Source organism: Dipodomys spectabilis, unplaced genomic scaffold (genome assembly GCF_019054845.1).
Source record: "Dipodomys spectabilis isolate Male_0828 unplaced genomic scaffold, ASM1905484v1 ptg000039l, whole genome shotgun sequence".
Classification (NCBI taxonomy): domain Eukaryota; kingdom Metazoa; phylum Chordata; class Mammalia; order Rodentia; family Heteromyidae; genus Dipodomys; species Dipodomys spectabilis.
The window spans coordinates 7,065,636-7,089,895 of record NW_024870716.1 but is presented as its reverse complement, the minus strand read 5'-3'; the positions used below and the strand labels follow the sequence as shown (position 1 = coordinate 7,089,895).

The 24,260-nt window shown below is 41.3% G+C and overlaps 1 protein-coding gene across 1 annotated transcript in view; it reads left to right on the top strand.

Annotated features, from left to right (window-relative positions):
- Positions 1-24,260, top strand: part of Pdzrn4 (PDZ domain containing ring finger 4) — a 142,114-nt gene that overhangs the window by 74,290 nt on the left and 43,564 nt on the right. The window contains exons 2-3 of the mRNA XM_042677680.1: positions 7,015-7,265; positions 10,164-10,266. Of these exons, the coding sequence (XP_042533614.1) occupies positions 7,015-7,265; positions 10,164-10,266 (354 nt within the window). The remainder of the gene's footprint in view (positions 1-7,014; positions 7,266-10,163; positions 10,267-24,260) is intronic.

Below are 24,260 nucleotides of genomic sequence, written 5' to 3'. Positions count from 1 at the left end.
AAGATGGCATTTTACTACTTGAGCCACACTTCCATTTCCAGCTTTTTGCTAGTTAATTGGCGATAGTATCTCACAAGTTCTTCTGCCTGGGCTGGCTTTGTACTGGGATCCTCCATCTCAGCCTCCTGAGTAGTATCCTTTTTTACTTAACACATGAAGTGTGTTAAGTAAAAAGCCCACCTGCCAAAACAAATATATTCATACACCTTTGGCACCAATTGCTATAAAGTAACTGCTTTTGTTTCCCTAGCCACTTAAGATTGTACCTGATAGTACAATGGGAAAATGACACTTGCTTTTCCTTCAAAACTTCCATGTTTGCTACAAGCCATCACTTGAGCAGCATCTGATTTTGAAGGCTGTCTGTCTAGAACTGACCCAGGCTAAGTGCAGGTAAGGGGAAGATCTCAAAAAGTGATCAGTTTGTCTCCCACGATCAATTTGTCTTCAGTTTCTTATCACATGCAGGCCTATTAGTCCAATCAAATATATATCATGTAACTGCTTCACACGTGACGTGGTCAAAACACATGCACCTCGCTCTTTGCCATCCCAAAGTTAGCCTGCCAGAGCATGTCAGCGCTGAAATTCAATCGCTGTTATCTCCTTCTTTTTTTTAGGGGGGGGGGGTCCGGTCGTGAGGCCTGAACTCTGGGCCTGGGCGCTGTCCCTCAGCTCTTCAGCTCAAGGCTAGCGCTCTACCACTTGAGCCACAGCGCCACTTCTGGCTTTTTTTCTTTCTGCTTATGTGGTGCTGAGGAATTGAACCCAGGGCCTCAGGCATTCAAGGCAAGCGCTCTACCACTGAGCCACCTTCCCAGCCCCCTATCTCCTTCTTTTTTAAAAGCAGTTCAAATTATCTTTAAGTAGTAATACAAAGGAGTTGCCATTTCACAAAGCAGTTTATGAATACAATACATCTTGATCAATGTCCCTCCTTGCTGTTGGCAGTTCTAGCTCCCTATTTTTTTTGTTTAATTTGTCTGCTTTTCCATTTCTCTGCAATCAGATGACTTAGTCACCTTTACTGTGCCCAGTCTTCACCACTATGAGACTCATAGCCAGTTGCTAAGCATCAAGCACGTGAATCTTCCCAGCTGTACTTCAGTGGGCTTGGCTGTCATAGTCCAACTCAGTTGGGGATAAAGTTATCAAATTGTCAGATGTTACAGTATTAGATAGAATTATATAATCTGTGGTTATAATGACACTCAACCCACTCACTCTAACAATCCCTGAAGAAAAGTCATTTTCTGTAGTATATACTTAAACCAAACTGCCTTCCCTCATGAAACTCTTCTGCATGTGAACTTTAATCCATAACCTGACGCTACTGGGAATTTTTTTAAATTATTTCCTTTCATCAATCTTCCTCCAAACACTATATATTTAATTGTTCTCCTGAAAATTAACTTCCCTGTATTCCTGTAACAAAAGAGCTTCCTACTACTTACTGAGCACCAAGAAAGGTTGAGGGTACATGCTTAAATACATAAGTATATGAGTATTTGAATGTTTACCTCCATGTGCTTGAATACCTACTTAATAGAGGGTTTCTCCATCTTGACTTGAATTGTGCAAAACAAAAATTGCATATTGTCCACACAGAAGCAAAGGTAAGACTGAAACAGAGAAGAGAGAGGAAAAAGAAGGAAGAAAATACTCTGGTAAAGAAATTGAATGTGCCTGGATGTGATGGCTCAAGCCTGGGAAGCAGAGATTGAGAGATTGCAGATCAAACTGCCCATGGAAATAAAAGTTCACAGGACTCTGTCTCAGCCATTGGCAGCTGCAATAGTGTACATCAATTATCCCAGTTACTGGGAAATTATAATAGCTGGTCGCAATGTGCATGCCTGTCATCCTCACACACTGGTAAGGGAGATCACAGCCATGGCCACCCTGGCATGAAATGAGACCCTACTTCAGAAATGACTGGGATTGGGGCTGGGAAAGTGGCTCAGTATGCATGAAGCCCTGGGTTCGATTCCTCAGAACCACCTAAGCAGAAAAAGCCAGAAGTGGCACTGTGGCTCAAGTGGTAGAGGGCTAGCCTTGAGCTGAAGAGCTGAGGGACAGGCCCAGAGTTCATGCCCCAGGACCAACCAAAAAAAAAAAAAAAAAAGACTGGGATTATCCTGGTACTGGTGGCTCACACCTGCAATTCTGGCTACTCAGGAGGCTGAGATCTGAGCTCTGAGGATCATGGCTGGAAGCCATCTAGATAGGAAAGTCTGTGAGACTCTTTATTGCCAATTAACCTTCAAAAAGCTGGAAGTGGAGCTGTGGCTCAAATGGTAGAGTGCTAACCCTGAGTGAAATAGGGACAGACGGGAGAGAACAATGGACAGGGTGACATTGATCAAGATGCATTGTACTCATGATCTAAGTGCTAATTAAAATCCCTTTCTACAACTCCTTTAAAAAAAGCTAAGGGACAGTAGCCAGGTCCTGAGCTCAAGCCCCCAGTACTGGCAGTCACCCCAAAAATAATCAAGGCAGGGAAAGAGCTGGAAGTGTGGTTCAAGTGGTAGAGCATCTGCCTTATAAAGGTAAGACCCTGCCTTCAATCCCCAGTACTCCAATGAATGAATGAATGAAAAAATAGAATAAGACTATGGAACCATGATACACTAAATTCCTTGTTGGCTGTAGAAACTAACAACTTGAAGAAAATGAAGTTTGGCCACTAATTTATGGCTTGATTTCCTATAGAGTTTCCTTATAGATTCAACTTCAGACACTCTTCTAATATTATCCGTCCTAGCCATAACTGAAGATAACTGAGCAAAACAACTGGCAGAAAATTGCAATTAATCTATTCTTTACCATGTTGTGAGAGGCATGACTTACAAAGCGGTGACCTTTCGGCAGGCTAACGCTGTGTTGATGAACTTCAAGCAGAGGAACATTTAGTATCAACCCTGCTTACACTTGGCTAAGGGAACACGTGGGGCAGGAGAGCCTTTAAAGGTCAGACACATCTTTACTTTGAGAGATATTAAATAGCTTATGAAAATAGAGGTCAGCCACATGGTAACTGGAAGAAAAGAGCATTCCCCAATAGGGAAGTAAGATATTTGAGGTTGTGTGGACTGGCCTTTTGTAAAATTATATTTGACTATCCTCAGATAAAAGAAGGAAATTTGCATATAAATACCATACTCTATACCTTTTGTCTTGTATGTTTTGGGGAGGGTAAGGGAGGTCATAGAAATGGAGAGACAAAGGGTGAGCAAATGCAGCAGTGATACTCACTAGACACTATGTTGAAAATGAATGATTCAACTTGTGGGTGGGGATGGGAGGGAAAAACTGGGAGAAAATGAGGGAAGGGGTGGCATTGTCCAAAAAAGTTATACATTATGTGAACACCAAATAAAACATAATTATCAGAAGGAAACTCAATTAAAAGTTCTTGCTTTGAAGATAATGAATGTAAGTTTGGCTCAGCACTGGTGGCTCACGCCTGTAATGTAAGCTACTCAAGAGGCTGAGATCTGAGGATTAGAGTTCCAAGCCAGCTGGAACAGAAAAGTATCTAACACTCTATTTCTGATTATCCAGCAGAACGGCTTGACTAGAGGTGTCACTCAAGCCATAGAGCAAGCACTAGCTGTGAGCAACAAAGTCAAATCAGAGTGTGAGGTCCTGAGTTCAATCCCTACAACAGCAGAAAGACAAAGAAAAGAGACAAAAAAAGATAGGGAAGGGGAAAGGGAAAGCCAGGAATACAGGTGGCTTACATCTGTACTCCTAGCTATTCAGGAGTCTGAGGTCTGAGGATCAAGGTCCAAAGCCAATCTGGGCAGGAGAGTCTGTGAGACCCTTATCTCCACTTAACCAGCAAAAAGCTAGAAGTGGAAGTATGGCTCAAGTGGGAGAGCCTCTGCCTTGAGTTAAAAAGCCAAGAGAGTGTACAGGGCCCTGAGTTCAAGCCCTAGTACCAGTATGCACATGAACACAAGCACATACACAAAAGCAAGCAAGCAGGAAAGACTGATTTCCTTATTTCATGCCACTCATCGAGGTTGCTCTTGATGCAAGACTTATAGGAAAAGGAACAGGTTGACAACATTTCAATCAATGTTAAATAGCTGATAACAGATTGTGACTGAGAGTTCTTTTCAGAGGGAAGAGTGTGGACCACCTCCCCTGGGAAGGGGCATCATAAGACAGTCTGGGGACAAAGTGGTGACCCTTCCCTGCTGCATGGATTCTCCTTGTAATCATATGACCACACAGTCAGCCTCAATAATCTATTTGCTGGGCACTGGTGGCTCATGCCTATAATCCTAAATTACTCAGGAGGCTGAAATCTGAGGATCACAGTTCAAAGCTAGCCCAGAGTCCATGAGATTCTTATCTCAAATGAGCTGCCAGAAAACCAGAAGTGGAGCTGTGGCTCAAAGTGGTAGGGCATTAGCCTTGAGCAAAACAGCTCAGGTACAACACCCAGGCCCAGAGCACTGATTGTCCCTCAAGAGCTCAAGGAAGGCACTAATGCTGTTCAGCGCCTGTATTTCCCACATGCCAAAGTCAGCATACCAAAGTGTGTCATTGGAAATTCCAGGACTATTGTTCAGCCCATGGAGAAAGTGTACACACAAGAGGGAAGTATGCATACCAGCAACTTCCACTCCCAGCTCCAGCTGAGATTCCCTACTAGTGAGCCAAGAACTGAACTGGGACGTATTTTGCTGGTGTGGAAACTTAACTGCTCATTTTTTTTTTTTTGAAGGCACATTAACTCTTTCAAGGTCCATTGAGTAAATTAAGTCCTCCAGATCATTAAGTCTGAGTCTATGTGGCGGGACAGTTTCTACCTAGCTTTGTATTATTTACCGCCTCCCCCCCTCCGAAGCCCCCAACACTTGAAAACATGCATATCCTTTGTCTACGAGAGAGAGAGAGAGAGAGAGAGAGAGAGAACTTATTTGAATGTCAGCAATTGTCTACTCAGAGAGAGAACTTATTTGAATGTCAGCAATTGTCTACTCAGAGAGAGAACAGAGAGACACAGAGAGAGAAAGAGAGAGAGAGAGCTTATTTGAACATCAGCAATTGTTCTTGCAATTCAGAGACTCTGGTTTCTTCATTTTTAGGTAGCCAGGGAACTCTCAAAGCCTCATCCATAAGCAGGTGGCTTTTTATGATGTCTGGAAATGGCAATCATTTCTAGACACAGTATTGTTTCACAATGTATCTCTTCCTATTTGCAAAAGCAAATATAAACATTACTCACTCATTTAGCAGAGGAATCCTGAAGCTACTGGATTCTAGAGTACTCTAGTAAGTCATTTCCACGAAGAGCCTGTGTTCTTAGGGGAACAAATTAATAAGCATTTGAGAGCCATCTGAGTAACAATGAGGAAAAGTGGACTGGTGGTCTGGGTGCAAGGCAAACTGGGGAACAGAGCTGGCTCTTTGTAGGAAGGTGTGGGGGGAAAAGAACTTTTCTCTGATGCTAAATGCCAACGATTCTGCCACTGCTGAGGACAGTTTCTGAAAAGTGATGCTAGCATCATCACTTTTCCTGTTCTGTCTTACACAGTCTTAAATTGATACAAACTGAGACATGTGAGCCCCCTCTGGGCACGGTGTACTCTTTCCAGGGGTATTTAGGGCAGAGTTTCTGTCATCATATATAGATCAGCTTGAGCTTGTTCAAATGCTACTTCTGGTGCTGTAGATTCGGGGTGGATACACAGTTCTGTATGTCTTGCTGGCTCTGCTGCTGCTGGTGGTCTATGGAACACATTTCAAATGGTCAGGAACTAAGTTTTACTGTGGCCTTTTGTTTTGTTTTTGGTGACAATACTAGAGCTGAACTGAGGGCCTAGACCCTGTTCCTTAGATTTTTGTTTGTTTTGTTATGTTTTGTTTTTTGCTCAAGGCTGGTTCTCTACCACCGAAGCCACAGCTCCACTTCTGGCTTTTTGGTAGTTAATTGGGAAATAAGTTGTCTCATGGACGTTCTTGCCAAGGCTAGTTTCAAATCACAATCGTCAGATCTCCGGCTCTTGAGTCTCTAGGATTACAGGCTTGAGCCACCAATGCCTGGCATAGCAAAGCTTTGAATAAAAATGACGAATATGAAGGAAATGTGACAAACGCCTAAATAAGTAGATTTCAGGCAAGTAAGATTTGGATTAAATATTGGAAACATCACTACCCAAAGATTAATAGGTGGGTTTGTAGCATTCTACTATGTGAAAATTTTGGTGACCATGTTTTGTCATTTAAAAAAAATTAACGTGGAAGCTAGATCTAACATTAAAAAAAATTATTGTGGACACTAGATCTAAAATGCACTGAAACATGCTACATTATCCAGAATTCTAGGCATTCACACACAGTGAGATCAACGGAGGATACTCTTAGGAGGGGATCACAACGGCACAATGACTCTGTGCATCCGATCATATAAAATAATATATATCAAAATGAACTCCAGAAAATGGAAATGTGTTTTGTTTTTCATTTTGTTTTTCTTTTGTTTGTTCATTTATCTGTATTTGTCAGGGAAGGGGGCACAGAAATGGGAGGGACAAAGGGTGAACAATTACAGCAGTGGTACTCACTGGACACTATCTTGAAAAAGAACAATACAACTTGTGGGTGGGGATGGGAGGGAAAACAGAGAGAGCAAGGGAAGGGGCCATGTTGTCCCAAAAGAAATGTCTTCTTTCCCTGAACCTGATTTATGTAACTGTAACCTCTCTGTACGTCACCTTTATAACAGCAAGTTGAAATTTAAAAAAATTAAAATAAGCGTTACTAATCATTCCTGATCATATTTTGTTCATCAAGCCCAGAGAGTTCATAAAGATGTGAAAATCATTATTTTTTTCCAATCTCCTCTTCATTTCCTCGCGTTGGCAAAGAGTTCAATAAATGTCACGGTCTGATTCAACATTCCCTTATGGAATTCCGGTCAGGGTGGGTGGACGCGTCCCCTGCCCTTCGGGGAGTCCCTTCCCGACGCCAGCAGCGTGTCCTTGCGTCCTGCAGGTCAATGGGAAGGACCTCTCCCGAGCCACCCACCAGGAGGCCGTGGAAGCGTTCCGCAGCGCCCGGGCGCCCATCGTGGTGCAGGTGCTGCGGCGCACGCCGCTGGGCAGACCCGCCTACGGAGCCCTCCCCGAGGTGAGCCACGCCAGCACGCAGACCGACATCACCTTCCAGCACATCATGGCCCTGGCCAAGCTCCGGCCCCCGACGCCTCCCGTGCCGGACGTCTGCCCCTTCCTGCTCTCCGACAGGTACTTAGGACCCCTTTGATCTCACTTGCCATTTCATGTAGATGTTGGGGGGTGGGGGGGGGACCACAGTCACTCCAGCAAGCTGGCACAGCACCCCAACTCTGAAAATAAGAAACCAACAACCATCCTTCCACTGCGTTTGCATCTAATCCCCAGCTAGCTACCCTACCTTGTCAGACACAATGCTTCAATCTTCTGGAATCATCCTGGCTAAGGAACAGTGGGAGGTAAAAAAACAGTTCCTGTTTCTGATGAGCTCCTCTCCATATGGCCCCGGGGGGAGTTGGGACTAGTATTAGGGCTTGAACTCAGGACCTGGATGCTAACGTTTAGCTTTTTTTTTTTTTTTTTTAACTCAAGGCAGATGTTTTACTACTTGAGCCACAACTCCATTTCTGGCATTTTGCTGGTTAATTTGGAGATAGAGTGTCTCATGGATTTTTCTGCCAGGGCTGGTTTTGAACCTCCATCTTCAGATCTCAGCCTCCTGAGTAGGTAGGGTTAGAGGCGTGAGCCACTGACACTCAAATTATTCCCAGTCCTCAAGAGCGGTGTGCTGCTACTGAACTCTGGTCAGGAAATTAGTTTTCCCACCAAAGCTTCCCTATTAAGACTCGGGTGAAAGTGAAATGTTTGCACTATATCATCTTCGGTGGGTCGCCGCTGTCTCTCTCCCTTGCTTTCTCTTCTTTAAAAGAGAAGCTGGAAAATTAATTTAATTACAGAACAATTCTCCAAAGAGACCAATTATCCAATATATAAAGATGTAAGCAAAGGGTTCTACTGTCAGAGAGTAAGTGTACTGCTCAGAAATAAAGAGCAATTAAAGGACTGTTGTCTCTCAATTTCTACCCATTTGAATGCAGCTAGAGATAATGCTAGTTAGGTATATATTGTGCTTGCACACACACACACACACACACACACACATGCCACTCCTGGGGCTTGAACCCAAGACCAGGACACTGTCCCTTAGGATTTTCTGCTCAACGTTGGTGCTCTACCACTTGAGCTACAGGTCCACTTGTGGCTTTTTGGTGGTTACTGGGACATGAATCTGGTGGACTTTCCTGCCCAGCGTAGCTTCAAACCATGATCCCCAGATCTCAGCCTCCCGAAGAGCTAGGATTACGGGTGTGAGCCACCAGTTTCCAGATCCTTACATATTTAGGTTGCACTTAGATTCTACTTTGTGGAACAGAGTTCTGATTGTGTCTACTATCCTTCCCCGTTCCTGGCATCTCTAAGCCTCTTTCAGTGGATCACAGGTGTATCTTAGAATCACTGAGGAACTTCAGGAAGCTTTTCAATGTCACATCCTATCTCTGGCCCACTCAATAGCATGTGTAGAGTGGACTCAGATGACAGAATTTTTCAAGTCTCCCTCAGCAACTGTAATAGCAGCTAGGGTTCGGTAACCTCAGACCTTGAGATTTCTGCTTCTAGGACAGCAGTGTTTCCATGTGCTGTGTATTTGTCTATTTGGTCATCCATTATACAGTAAGTAGTGTTTTGTGTCTGGCCCTGAAACTAAGTGCTGAGAATAAAGCTAGGAACAGAATGAAACTACCACCTCTTGGAATTAGATATGGCTGGGTGTCAGTGTCTCATCCCTGTAATCCTAACTACTCAGATCTGAGGATCAGGGCTCAAAGCCAGCCAGGGCAGGAAAGATCTAGAGACTCATCTCCAATTAACTACCATACAGCTGGAAGTAAAGCTGTGGTTTCAGTGACAGAGCACTAGCCTTGAATAAAAAAGCTCAAGGACAATGCCTAGGCCCTGCGTTCAAGCTCCAGGACCAACCAACACACACACACACACACACACACACACACAGAAAAAGAGATGGCCTTATGTCTTTGACCTTCTTATGGTTTAATGCTTAATATCTATGTCATAGCTATAGTGATTCAAAGATCACTTCTAGAAGTAATTCAAGTACTTTCCAAAAGTTAAAGGTTATATGACAACCATGTCCAGAATCTCCTCACTTCCTTTATGTGCTGAGATTATGAAGCAAAATAGGAAAAGATTATCTTTACAGGGAGATAATATATGCAGTATCTCTACAATCTGTAATATATATGCCCTTATAATGTTAATGACTTTCAAAAACTAGATTATCTTCAGAGGGTGATAATGTGTGTACATTCTACAGTCTGATATATATACACACACACACACACACACACACACACACACACACGTACATGCATACATATGCCTTTGGAAATGGCAAAAACTAGTCTGGGAGGAGTGTGGACATCTGTAATCTTAGCTACTCAGGAGGCTGAGATCTGAGGATTGTGTTTCAAAGCCATTCTGGGCAGGAAAAGTCTGAGACTCATACTTCAACCACTAAAAAGCCAGAAGTGGAGGTGTGGCTCAAGTGATAGAGTGCAAGCCTTGAGCAAAAAAATCTTAGGGACTGCACCCAGGCCCTGAGTTCAAGTACCAAGACTGGCATGCACACACACACACAAAAACAGTCCCAAGGGCTGTGGATATTGACATTATTAGTGCTTTGCTCTAAAATATCCTCTTTGAAGGAAGATTGCAATCCAAAATGCCACCCTTATTTGTGGAGCTGGTCACTTTTGGATGGTGGGAAGCTGACCAGAGATTATCAGTGGGAGAGCATGAACCATGGAAGATTTCTTATCAGTGTCTTCTCAGAAGGCAACTCTAGTCCTGAGCTCTTACCTCTTTTAGTCTTCTTTCAGAAGTAGTGTATGGGTGGATGGGATTCATCTCAGAAGAAAAGCGATTAGTCTCATTCATCATGTCGGGACCATTTAGATCACTGCAGGTCTTATTCAAAAGCAGAGAACACTAAAGTGCAATTCAAAAAAAAATAGTTTTAAGCATGCAAACAGCCTTCCTTGCATTCCACAGCTGCCATTCCCTCCATCCAATGGAACATGAGTTTTATGAGGACAATGAGTATCTCCCCAGCTTGCCCACAGATGCAGACAGAACGGAGGACTTCGAATACGAGGTAAGATCGCTTTTCTCTTCCTGTTTCTTCCTGAGGGGTTTTGTACACCAAAGGAATTAATTTATTACATTGAGAAATGGCTTATTACATACTTAGAACTCACTAGTATGTGAGTTGTCTGCGATATTTTAACTATGTTGGAAAATACTTTTATAGTCTAAGCTTGAAAATAACTTGGATTCTGTTACTTTTGATATGGTATAATATAGTGGCCATTTTTTCCTTCTTTCTATAATGTAAGAAGATTTCTTTAGTAGACTTCAGAAAGGAGATTGTGCTCATTGCTTTTATTCATTGGGTAGTTTTCTGGTTTTAATTGCTACAGTATTTTATTAGTGATAGTATCCTTCACAAATTCCATGTTCTCTTTATTTTGTCTCAGGTATATATTCCAAAGAGCACTTTCAAGTATCTTTGAATGCTCTTAAAGAAATAATGGGCACATACACATACACACATGCACACATATATACACAGAGCATTTCCACAGATGTTTTCTGGAGATGGTCTTTATTTAACAACGGTGACACAGTATAGCCTTCATGTGGTTTAATGTTGGATGGTCTATTCTGCAATATCTAACCCTTCAAAACAGTTATCTTCCACTTATTTAATGTTATTCACTAAAAGGATTTAGCCTAATATTTCTTCTCCTTCTGTGGTCCATAAATCTTTGAAAGGCTTCAGACCACTCTGACATTTAGAAATAAAGTAGATTGAGAAGGTAAAGAAGCTTTTGGTAAACAGGGCTTTTAATGCTTCAGGTGGTATCGTACAGGTTTGGCAAAGTGTTCTTTTCCATCTTACAACCAAGAAATCCTGAAATCTCTTCCCTTAGGAGGATCAGAAATCAAATAAGGCCAATTCAGTGGAGCTCATCTAAAGCAAACAGACGTTTATTTGAAATCTCCCCTCTGCAAAAGTCATTGCTAGCTGCTACAGAAATCATCATTTGGAAAGAGGTGTAGTGACCCCCGCTATCTTAGTAAATGGTTCTCTCACTGTTGTTGATGTTGTTTTCCTCTCTTCCTCTCCATTACAGGAAGAGTTCTATTTTATAAATTTACTCAGCCATTGGCATACTCTGAAACAGTCATTAGATTTTGGTCTGTTTCAGCAAAATGAATTCTGAAATTGAAGCACTTAAGCAAATAACTTAAGAGTATATCGCTTTTCCTTCAGTTCATGGATACCTTGGGTTTGGTGAATGGATCTGGATCACTTTAGCTTCTTATTTAGCTTGTGCCTTAAAGTTGTGTTAAAAATAGGTCTGCATTCTGGGGGTGGGGAAGGGAATAGGAGGAAGCGATTAAAGTTAAGCAAGTGAAGAGGAAAGATCCTTTTTCATGAATCAGTGTCATGGCAATATTGTAGCACAGGGTGGTGTCAGAACATTATCCTCTTTTCTTGACCAATATCCTTTGTGCTGGCCCACATCCAGAGGATGACAGTGGTAAATGTTCAGATAAGTTCTCTGTAGCTTGAAATCTTAGTTGATCACAGCACCAGAGTCATTCATTTGCTGTCAGCTGTGGGTTTTGTTGCCAAAGGCACCTTTCTGAGTGATTGAAATAATGTCCCTGTGAAATGTAAAAAGGGAAGAATTCGCTATGACAGTCTTCAGTCATGGCAGAGATGCATATGGGTACATAGTGAGTGGTCACAGGTAGGGATGGAGACATGGGAGAGTATCCTCAGGATCATTTACCAAGTTCCAGAGAGAAGAATGATTCTACCAGTGTGCTCTTACGTTTGTTACAGTTACATGACACATATAAAGTGACACACGTTGTCCCTCATGGCTGCATTGTGTGAAGATTGTAAAAATCAAGTCAATTTATTACTGTTTCCAGGGCCAGCTGTGGAATCTATTGTAAATGAGGAAGAAAATCTAGAAATACTACACCTGTGTGCGCATGTGCTGGCCTTGGGTCTTGAACTCAGAGCCTGGAAACTATCCCTTACTTTTGCTCACTGTACCACTTGAACCACAACTCCTGGCTTTTTGTTAGTTAACTGAAGATAAGAGGCTCATGGAGTTTCCTGTCCATGCTGGCTTGTACTGAAATCCTCAGATATCAGGCTCCTGAGTAGCTAGGATTACAGACATGAGCTACAGTGCCTAGCTTTAAACCTGTCTTTATGTTTTGCACAACCACAATTGCACAAAGAAACAGATTGACCTGAGTATTTCTATGGCCAGCTAAGACGACCCTAGCTGTACTTAGGCTTAATTAGAACCCAGTAGCTAGAGAACAAGCACCGTCAGGGAAGACTAGTTATTGCCACTTCAGAGAGTATTACAGAGCTAGGTGCCAGTGGCTCACCCTGTAACCCTAGCTACTCAGGAACTGAGATCTGAGGATCATGGTTCAAAACCAGCCCAAGTAAGAAAGTCCATGAGACTCTTACCTCCAATTAACCACCAAAAAAAACCTGAAGTATAAGTGCCAGCCTTGGGTGAAAAGCAAAAGGTCAGTGCATCAGTCCTGAGTTAAAGCACAGATAGGGAAGGGAAGGGGAGGGGAGGGGAGGGGAGAATGGTATCAGGTCAGAGGGAGACCCCGAAAACATGAGCATAATAAACCAGCAAAGAAGTAGGGAGAAGACTGCTCTTCCATCAGCTTTCATTCATTGGTACCTAAGCAGTGGGTACACACTTCAAAGGTACCAAGCACTCACCTAAGTACAAGTACCGGTTCACTGAAAGGCCTGCCTTAGTTTCACTGCTAGGGGAGGAAGATGGATAGTGGGTGTGTAAATAAAGACCCACTCTATCTAATAGAGGAGAGGTGGCAGTAAAGGCCAGAAGTGGGTGCAGAAGATGGAGAATCATGGTGTTAGGGTAGGATGCTGCGGTATTACACACGATCGTTAGGGAAGTCCTCTTATGAGAGACTCAAGGAAAGAAAGAGATGGAACTTTCCAGAAAAGGGAAGGGCAAAGGCCAAGTGGAGAATGTGAATCAGAAGAAGAGGCCCATTAGAAGAGGAGCTCTAGACTTTTACTCTGAGAAAGGAAGTTGCTGGAGCAGAGAAGAGCCTGTTCTTCTTCTTCTTCTATTATTATTATTATATTATCTTGAAGCAGTTGTACAAAGAGGTTTTAATTCAACATGCCAGTTTATCAGTACAGTGCATCTTGATGATTGTCACCTCTTCCATCAGTCTTCCCCCTCTCTCCTAACCCCACCCTTCCTCTCAATTTTCCTAGTTCCATTTTCACATATGTACATTGAATATTGGGACCGTGGTCTTCCTCGCTCTCTGTCTGCCCTCCCTCCCTTGCTCCTAGCCCCTGACCCCTCAAGTTCCAGTTTCCTGTTCATTCATTCTGTTAGACTGTAGAATTAAGTTGTTCAAAACGTTAGCACCATTGGAATTCTCCCCTCCATATACCATACTTTAATGTTCGTGTATCCATACAGGTGACCATGTATATGTCTGCAGATATATATATATATATGCACACACATGTACATATGTATACACATGCACACAAATTAAATCTAACTTCTCTGGGCCTGACTTCACTTATAAAATTTTCCAGGTCCATCCATTTCTTTGCAAATGATACAATATTTTTCCTGATGGGTGAGTAGAATTCGACTTTTGTGTGTATGTGAGTAAATATATAAATATATATTTATCTCTTTATATATATATAAAGTATATATATAAAGAGATAAATATACACACATATGTACATACATACAGGTACATGTATGTATATGTGCATACGTATCTATACATAGACATTTCTTGATCCGCTGTTTTCCCGATCCATTCATCCACTGAAGGGCGTCTGGCTGGGCCTGGCTCGGGCTGTGATAAGCTTGAACAGAGGGAAGCAAAGGGTACAGCAGGGCAGACAGGTGAGAGGGAGAGGTGGCCAGTACCTAGATATTTCTGGCCAATAGGGAAGGACAAAGTTGGCAAATTTGGCATCTTACTCAATCCCATGGGCTCTGCCTAAGTATCTGTCTTTCCATTTCTTCTCTAGCTTGAAAACAGTTTGTGCTACAATGGTCTGTCTTCCGACTTCTTTTAAGCAAAATTGAGAGTAGAGTGAAGTATAGTTTCTGTTACCCTCTGGAGTGATCATAATAAATGTGCCCCTTAAGGTACAGAAGTCAGCTGGGGGCAGATGGCTCACACCTGTCATCCTAGCTACTCCAGAGGTTGAGAGCTGAGGATCAAAGTTTGAAGGCAAGAAAATCTATGAGACTCTTCTCTCTAATTAACCATAAAGGCCTGAAGTAAGAGTACTAGCCTTGTTCAAAAAAAGTTAAGGGACAGTACCCAGGCCCTGAGTTCAAGCCCCAGTACCAGCATGTAAATAAAATAAAACAAAATGCAGAACTCAGGGCCTACAGAGTATATCTCCAAACACGCTCAAACACAAACTATGCAGGTCAAAATTTTCTGCAACAAACTATGCAGCTACTTAATGCGCTTAAAAAAAAAAAACCTACTTACAAGTGACTCAGTGGACCACGGCTGATCTGTCTATCTTGTGAATACATATTTAGAGACATTTAGCACATGGATTATTTGACCCAGTGGACCCAACCAGATCTGACAATCTTTTAAATCCGTATAAGGGAATATTTTAACATGTACACTATTGCACCGAGGGACTATTTTAGAGTGTCGTCACCACCGTGCTGGACGGCAGACCCAGCTGTGGAGATACTTTACAGTGTGCTGGTGACTCTGGTGTGTTCGGGACCTCTATAAAATTTTAATGACACCCATATCTCACCATGGCCTATCGTCATTTTTCCTAAGAAAAATATTTGACTGGGTTTTAAACTTCCCCACAGTGCTTCAGAATCATCTCCGAGGACCAGTCTACATTAAAAGACTCACAGCTTGAAATTTGTTCTCTTTAAAAAATGATGACACTTGGTCTCTAATTAAAAATGATGGATGATTTTAATTTTATTTTTGAGAGGAGGGGAAAATAAAAATACCAAAATTGAAACAATGTTCTCATACGAAGAGTCTGGGTGCTACTTGCCACTGGTTACCCGTGAGGATGAAGCTTCTCTTCTTTATTTCCAACTTTGTTCATATATATATATATGATATATATTTTTTTTTCCTACAGCCAGCTCAAAGTTGAAATAAATCATAAAATAGCCCTAAACAAGGCAGAGACAGATCTCAAATCCAGCCTCTACCAGAAGTAATTTAAAGGGAAAAGCTTTGAGAAATAGAGACTTCTTTGTTGGGGCTTGAGCCCTGAGCCCTGGGCACTGCCCCTTAATCTTTTGCATTCAAGGCTGTCACTCTGCCACTTGAGCCACAGCTTCAGGTTGGGTTTTGGGGGGATGAATTGGGATATAAGAGTCTCATAGACTTCCCTTCCTAAGTGGGCTTTGAACCACAATTCTCAGATCTCTAGCAGCATTTCTGATCCTCCAAATTTCTGTCAAACAAATATGCTCCTTGAAATCAATTATAGTTCTTCTTTTAAGGTGGAGCTGCAGTAACATACCAAAGAGTTTGAAGTAAGTATCTTTTATGTCTTCATTGTCATAAAATGATCGCAAAGCAATTTTGAAATCTGTTTGAACTGGGATTAAAGGCAGAAAGGAGAGGATGAGTATATGTCATAGTTCCATGAACACATTAACCAAAAAACAAATACTTAGGCCAGTGTGTATAAATAAGAAGGAGCATTTAGCACATTAATTAGCTACCTCTTGGCAATCCTTATGCAATGCATAAATAAATACTTGTGCTGTTCTGAGAAGTGTCATTTTGCAAAATGAATTTCTGCTGTTGGAGTAAATACAAGCAGAATATTTGTGAGAATTTCAGGATATTATCTGTCTTTTTACCTTGGTAAAGAATACAGAATTATCCTGGTCATTGGGGGCTCCCTCCTGTAATCCTAGGTATTTAAAAGAGTCTGAAATTTGAGGATTGTGGTTCAAAGCTAGCCTGGACAGGAATGTCCAAGAAACTTTTATCTCCAATTAACCTGGTGGTTAATTGGAGATGGGTGCTGTGGCTCAAGTGATAGAGTGCTGCCCTTTAGTGAAAAAGCTAAGGCACAGAGCCTGCATCCTGAATTCAAACCTAGCACTGGCACAAGGGAAAAGAATAGAGAAGAATTATGAATCAGGAAGATACTCATTAAATACACACACACACACACACACACACACACACACACCAAGAGTGTAGCCACTAACTGGATACAAGTCCTATGTTTTTGGAACAACTTTGTGAATTGTAAAGCCCATGTAGTGGAAAATCTCCCTATTTTGCATGTGTAAAAGTTGGGGTTCTTTCTAGAATCTGAGAGAAGCTTTCTCTGCTTCGTTTGTCATTGCATAGCATCTCGGGCTTCCTAGTGGGCACTCAATAAATTAACTTAATGAAGGAACAAATAACAATTCCAATTGCCATAACTGCTAGATAGGTCCTTTCCTCCTTCTTGCACTAGAGAATGAGAAAAGATCAAAAATCACCACATGGTTATGAAAATTCCATCTCCCCTTCCAGCCAGTGTTTCTACTTTGAGTCAGGTTTGGATTTTGTTTTTGTTTGTGCCTGTCTTTGGGCTGGAACTAAGCTTTTTTGTTTTTTCCCTCAAGGCTGGCATATTACACTTCTGGCTTTTTTGGTAGTTAACTGGAGATGAAAGTCTCAGGGACTTTTCTGCCCAGGTGGAGTTTGAACTGTGATCCTCAAATCTCAGCCTCCTGATTAGTTAGGATTACAGGTGTGAGCTACCGGCAACCGGCGGTTATCTTAATTGTTATGTTTATCAAACCTTTATCAAGGCTGATGGTTTGTAATCACCCGTAATATAATATTCTATGCAGAAGTGACTCTGGATTTCTTAATTTGAAGGTTTGTGTTTATTAAATTATTTCCCTCGTCATGAGAATCCTATTTAAGGGAAAAAAATTATTCCTTACAGAGTAACTAGCAAGAAATACCACAAAGCTGAGGATGTTCATTAACATTACTGTAATTCTTTTAGATTTATTACTGAAAGAAATGAGGTTAGTATTGCCATTAATTTGGTCGTGTCATATTACAAAACAAATACAAAGCAAATCTATGTTTTGCTTCACTGGTTATGACAGCACCAAACCTGATTTCCAAAGAAAACATTGAAAAACAAATTGAACCTTCCAAGTTAGTTATTACACAAGAGTACTATGAACACGTTCCTTTTTTTTTTTTGCTAGGAATCTAGATGTAAAATGCAGAGTCCATATTTCATGTACATAAACGTCATCTAACTGCTAACATTCACTTTTGTTTGAAGATACACATTCAGAGGATTTCTTTGCATTACTTAAAGGTGTCCAGGAAAGGTTATGTTTAAAGGGAGTATTTGCATACCACCGCATAGTCTCCCACTGGGTCATGTTGAGGGTTTCAAAGGATTCTGTTGGGAGCAGCTGAGAAATGAGAGCTGACTTGCCAGGATAAACCAAATCGTAGGTGAAGACAGCAGAGACCCACTAGAGGCAGATCACCCAGCGGAAGGAAGCCATGAGAGTGTGGATGGCTTCTGCTCCAGGCTCTTCTCTTCATGGTCTTCTAGAATAATCTCCCACATCCAGCATTGTGATGCTCACGAGCATCTTCATCCCTGGTGAAGCAAGCACTGAAATCGCTCATCCACATACCTCACTATCCGTCTGAGGTGTTTGGCTTTCATTTTTTGTTTTCTTGCTGCCAGTCCTAGGGCTTGAACTCAGGGCCTGTATGCTGTCACCAAGCAATTTTGCGGAAGCCTAGTGCTCCTCCACTTGAGCCACAGCTCCACTTCAACCTTTTTTGTTAGTTGTTAACTGAAGAGAAAAGTCTCATGGGCCTCCTGTCTGAGCTAGCTTTGAATGACAATCTTCAGGGCTCAGCCTCCTGAGTAGCTAGGATTACAAATGTAAGCCACCAGCACAAAAAGCTTTTACAAAAGGAGCACACACTCTCCTGGTCTGTCTCCAGTGCCGCGCTGTACCAGTGGGTACCAGGTGGCCCTCTCCGCATATTACCAAATGTTATTATTAGTCCAGTATACATTTGCTAATTTGGAATGATAGATACAGCCCATGGGAAATAGAGAGCAAATCATTCTCATACATGTTCTTTTTTAAAATTTTGAACTAGTGTACATTTATTATCTAAGAAGGCATCGTGATATTTCCGTATATGTGTACTTTGAACGTGTTCACTATCTCCATGGAAACATAGTGGAGATGGTGAGTATTTTGTTTTGTTGCTTTGTTTTGTTTTGGAGTGTCATTATGGGGCTTGAACTCAGTCCTCACACTCTCCCTTAGCTTTTCTACTCAAGTCTGGTGCTCTACCACTTGAGCCACACTTCACTTCCTGCTTTTCATTGGCTAATTTGAAATAAGAGTCTTGTGGATTTTTCTTCACAGGCTGGCTTTGAATTTGGATCCTCAAATCTTAGCCTCCTCAGTAGTTAGGATTAGAGGCATGAGCCACCAGTGCATGGAGGTATTTGTTTTTAATTTTTTAATTTAAAAATAAGAAAAGAAACCCAGTTTGGATTTTTCCTACCATTTTTTTATGTAAGGTTAATGTTGGACTCCTCAAAATACTGTGTTACATACTGAAAAGACAGGTTTCTTCAACTTCCTTCCAGGACATAATAAGCTACTGATTTGTAGTTGCATAACACACTGGTTTGTAGTTACATAATTAGGTATCAGTATTCATTGTGGATTAAGTAATAAAAGTTAATGTTGTTCCAGTACAGATGGTATGTCAGTAGCCAAGCATTATATTAATCCGGTGTATGAATGGAGTGCACAAAATCTTGAATAACAGCACCTGCAGTAGTAGTTCCTGAGCCAATCACAGCATTGTGTGCCTCTCCCTCTTCTTTATGCACTGTATTTTTATATAATATACACAACTTCTTAATAATTACATTTTTTTCCTAGGCTTATCCATGATTCTTTGTCCAGAGCCTGGCACTGGTGGCTCACGTCTATAATCCTAGCTTCTCAGGAGTCTGAGACCTGAGGATCCCAGTTCAAAGCCAACTTTGGAAGGAAACTCTGTGAGACTCTCCAAATTAACAAGCAAAAATCCAGATGTGGAGCTGTGGCTCAAGTGGTAGAACAGTATCCTTGAGCAAAAATGCCCAGTGACAGCTCCCAGATCATAAAATCAAACCTCAATACTGGCACAGGGTAAAAAGAAAAAAAGTTGCATCTACATATTATATTCTCACAGGAAACATATATGAGCGTACTCTCACTCATAATCAGTGACCTTATTTCCTTTATTGTGTGTGTGTGTGTGTGTGTGTGTGTGTGTGTGACTGCATGTGTGTATACATGCATGTGTGCACATGCCTGTTCTGGGGCTTGAACTTAAGGAATGGGTGCTGTCCATGGTTCATTGTACTAAAGACATAAGAAAAAAGATTTTGAATTTCTCACCACAAGTAAATGATATCTATTTGAAGAAACAGATCTGATTTGAACATTATACAATTTTTACAAGCATTGAAACATCAGCATGGTATTCTATAATTGCATACAATTTTATAAGCCATTTGAAACATTAAAAAAAAAGAATTAAAGGTGCTTGATTCAAATATCCAGTTCACAGAAATAATGTATGTTGTTCCATCAATCTAGTCAGTGAGATTAATATTAGAGTTAATATTTAATGAATACCTATTTCCAAAGCAGCTATATAATCAAGCAGAGGTTCACAAGAATAAAGCTGACAGAAACACAAGGCAAGTATTAAGAGACAGAGATTGCCTCCTAAATTAAGCATGCTGCTGCCCTCAATGCGCTCTCTCCTACCTTATATTCTGTTTAATCACTCCATTGTCTGCACATTTTTAAGTTACTGTGGCCAAGTGCCCCTGGCTCCTTGCTACACTGGAGGCTGAAATCTGAGGATCATGATCCAGAGGCAGCCCAGGCAGAAAGGTCCTTAAGGCTCTGAACCTCCAGTTAGCCAGCAAAAAGCTGGAAGTAGAACTGTGGAGGTGTGGCTTAAGTGGTAGAGCACCCGCCAAAAAAGCTAAGTGAACCAGGTGCCAGTGGCTCATGACTATAATCCTAGTTATTCAGGGGGATCTTGGTTTGAAGTCAGACCTGGAAGGAAAGTCCAGGAAATTCTAATCTCCAATTAATCACAGAAGAATCTGAAAGTGGAGCTCTGACTCAAGTGGTAGAGCACTAGCCTTGAGCAAAAGGATCTCAGAGACAGCACCCAGGTCCAGAGTTCAAGTCCCAGAACTGACAAAAAAAAAAAAAAGCAAGTGAGAAGGTGAGGCCCTCAGTTCAAGTACTGACATGGGTATGCGCACACACACACACACAGACATACAAACACACATAGCTACTGGGTGGTGAACATTTACTGTGTTGATGGATTCTCAATTGAGTACTTCTGAGAGCATATCTAATCCTTAAAGCAAAACTTACTTTCTAGGTACAATGGCACAGTAGAGCAAGCTGGAAGCAATTATAACTCTTCTTGCCTCTTACCTTCACCATCCAGAAAGACATCTCAGTTCTGTATGGTGCACCCCACCGTACCCGCATACATATACCCCTCACGCATCCTAGGCAGAGCCCTCCTCATAGCGTCCTTAGTCCCTGCGGCCATCATCCTTGTGATCATGTCACCCCGTGGCTGAAAAGTCTTCCAGCTTTGACAGGCTGCTCTATGAGTTTTCCTGCAAAAACAATAAGGAGTGTGAGGTTGTAGCTCACACTCACAGGGTGCATGTACAGCCTGAAGCACAACTCTACAGAAGTTTTGTGTTTCCTTTGTTTTTTTAAGTGATGTGAAATTTGTACTTTAAGCCTCAGTAAAGACACCACGATTTCCTGTAAATGTAAATGTCAGCTGTCTCGACAGTAACAATCATCTCCCCCTTGGTGCTTCCTCCAATGATACCACCAGAACAATGCTCGCGTTTCAGCTGTAGCTTTGGGGATCTCCTGACATCCAATTTGGAAAAATCAAGCCTAGTAACTAAAATGTGAACGCTGTTAACTTACACAGGTTCTTCTATAACGTGCTTCCCTCCTACCAGGCCAGTGTGCCAGCCATTCCCCGAGGCAAGCCTTGGTTGCTTTTGTTGTTGTTTTCTTTGCTTTGGATAGTTTTTCTTCTCCTCCCCTGTTCTAGATCTCATCTGCAGTACAATGAAGCAAAAATAAGACAAAGACAAAAATATTTTTAAAAATTGTTCAAAGAAACTTATTTTTGGTTCAACACCAATAGGAGGTATTTAATATAACTTAAGAAAATTTCAGCTAAACCTGTCCTATACGTCCTATGTTTGCATCATTGTTCATGCCCTGCTATGTATAAAAAAGAAACAATGTCATTTTGTGTGTGTGTGTGTACTATTCCTGGGGCTTTTATTGCTCAAAGCTAGTGTTCTATCATTTGAGCCACAACTCCACTTCTGCCATTTTGGGGGTAATTAATTGGAGATTACTTTCACGGCTTTGAATTGTGATCTTGAGATCTCAGCTTCTTGAATAGCTCTTTTAGGGAATTTAGAAATGAAATTCTTTAGATACTTCACCTTTTCAAAAAGGTATTTTGGCCTTCATATTAAATGTGAAGGTTGTATGATTATAGTTTCTCTAAAATATTTTATTGTTACTATAAAAGTGATATACAGAAGGGTTACAGTTACATAAGCCAGGTAATGAGGACATTGCTTTTGGATAACATCATCCCTTTGGTTATAGTTTTTGAGTTGAAACTTGAAACTACTATTGAATATTACTACTTCAACATGTCATAAATGTGACCCACACAAATACACACCTGTCTCTCTGCCCCTTTATCAGCTAGTAGAATGGGTTGATGGAGCAAATATGTCGTTAGCTCATTTCAAACCCAGAGAAAGATGTCAAAATTTTGCCACAAATTTGGTACAAGAATAAGAAATCTATGCCTATAGTCCTCATAAATGGAATATATTAGGAGAATGTTTAGATGAATTCTACAAAGTTGATAATCCCTCTGATTGCACTGAAAGAGGGCAATTGCATAGATCATCCAATTTTAAATCCACAGCTGCTTGGTTGATCCTCAGATCTCAGTCTCCTAAAAGTATCTGGGATTACAGGCGTGAACCACCAGCACCGGGCAGTGGCCACTCTCTAGAGACCCAGACCCTCTTGTTAGCTGGAATTCTACAGTAGAAATTGCTCACTAGACAAAGTGAAAGTTTCCCAGGCTCTCAAAAAACTCACTGTGTGCACTTTCATTTCACTTTCTCAGACTTTCCTAGATATTTCCTTTTTGACTTATGTTTATTTTCCAGCCACAAAAATGTTCTAAGTTAAGCCTGAATCTTTTGTTTCTTTGTTCTGTAGCACAGTGAAGTCATCTGTTCTTTTTACCCTCCTCAGAAGACCAGATTTTTAAAGTCAGGTTTGGCCCAGTAGGAAATAAAAAAAAAATCCATAGGAAGCAGTAACTAAGGAAGAATTTGTCATAGAGAACTTGTTTTTTTTTAAAAAAGTACTTTTAAGAGGAGAGCTGTAAGATGAATAGAGGTCTCCTTTCAAACATAAAAGGAGTGCTGATAATCAAAGCATAATAAGAGTTGAAATGGAGATTTAAAAATGGATTAACATGTTCCTATAAAGGAAAATTAAATGGCTTTTGGACAGAAGAGAATCAAAATAAAAGAGAATTCTAACATGGTAAAAGATGAACTACAAGAAGACTATAGGGAGTTGGGAGAGTTGGGAGAAAAGGCTGACAGGGGTGACATGGATCAAGATGCACTGTACTTGAATTGAATCCCCTTTGTCCAACTATTTAGAGATAAATAAATAAAATCCAATAGAGAAGCACATCCAGGGTGCTTGACAAAGGAAACAGAAGCCCGTCAAGGTTCAAGACTTACCCACATAACTAGTTAATGGCTAGTATTAGACACGAATTTCTTTATTTAAAAAAATGACACAAAAAAATGCCAGTTCTGGGTCTTGAACTCAGGGCCTGGATTTTTTGCTCAAGGTTATACCACTTGAGCCATGCCTCCACTGCCAGTTTTCTGGTGATTGTTTTAGGGCATATAACTGCCAAGAGTCTCTGATGGCTTTCCTTCATTTTTACTAACAAATGAAACCCAATACAAGTCTATAAAGTGTGATCAACTGTGATTTATCTTATGAGAGAGGTCTAACAGCCCATAATAGCCTTGGAAGGGGCGGGGGTGGGGGGGTGTTTATTGGTCAGGAAAAGACTCACTGACAGCTGGTGAACCTCTTTTGAAGCCAGGAAGTTCATATTCTTAAAGAATGTTCCTTTGGCTTAGGTCTGGATTTCTACCAAGTACAAACAGTTGCAAATCCTTTTTGGCAAAAGTTGTCAATATGCTTTAAGAACACATGAACAACTTAGTTGAGAAATCCAAAAGAAAACGGATATCCCACAAAGAGATGCTGCAAAGTATTCTCAGGGGAAAAAGATTAATAAGCTATCTTCTTCTGAAATGAAAGCAAAAGGAACCCAGAGGGCCAGCAGAGGTTTCATTAATTCCTCTTTTCACTTTCAGCTCTATTTTTATTTTTTTGTCAGTCCTGGGGCCTGAACTCTGGGCCTGGGCGCTGTCCCTCAGCTCTTCAGCTCAAGGCTAGCGCTTTACCACTTGAGCCACAGCACCACTTCCGGCTTTTTCTGCTTAGGTGGTGCTAAGGAATCGAACCCAGGGCCTCATGCTTGCAAGGCAAGCGCTCTACCACTGAGCTACCTTCCAGCTCTGGTAATATCATCTTATGAAATAAAATTTAGTGTAGGATGGGTAAATGATCTCACAGACCTAGAGAAACACATGTAAGTGGTAGTTCCTGTTAGTATTCCATTACCTTTACTATCTGATTCTCATCGCGTGAAGTGCCTTAACATTATCAAAAATAGACTGGCTAGCCAGGCACTGTGGCTCACGCCTGTCATTCTAGATTCTCAGAAGGCTGAGATCTGAGG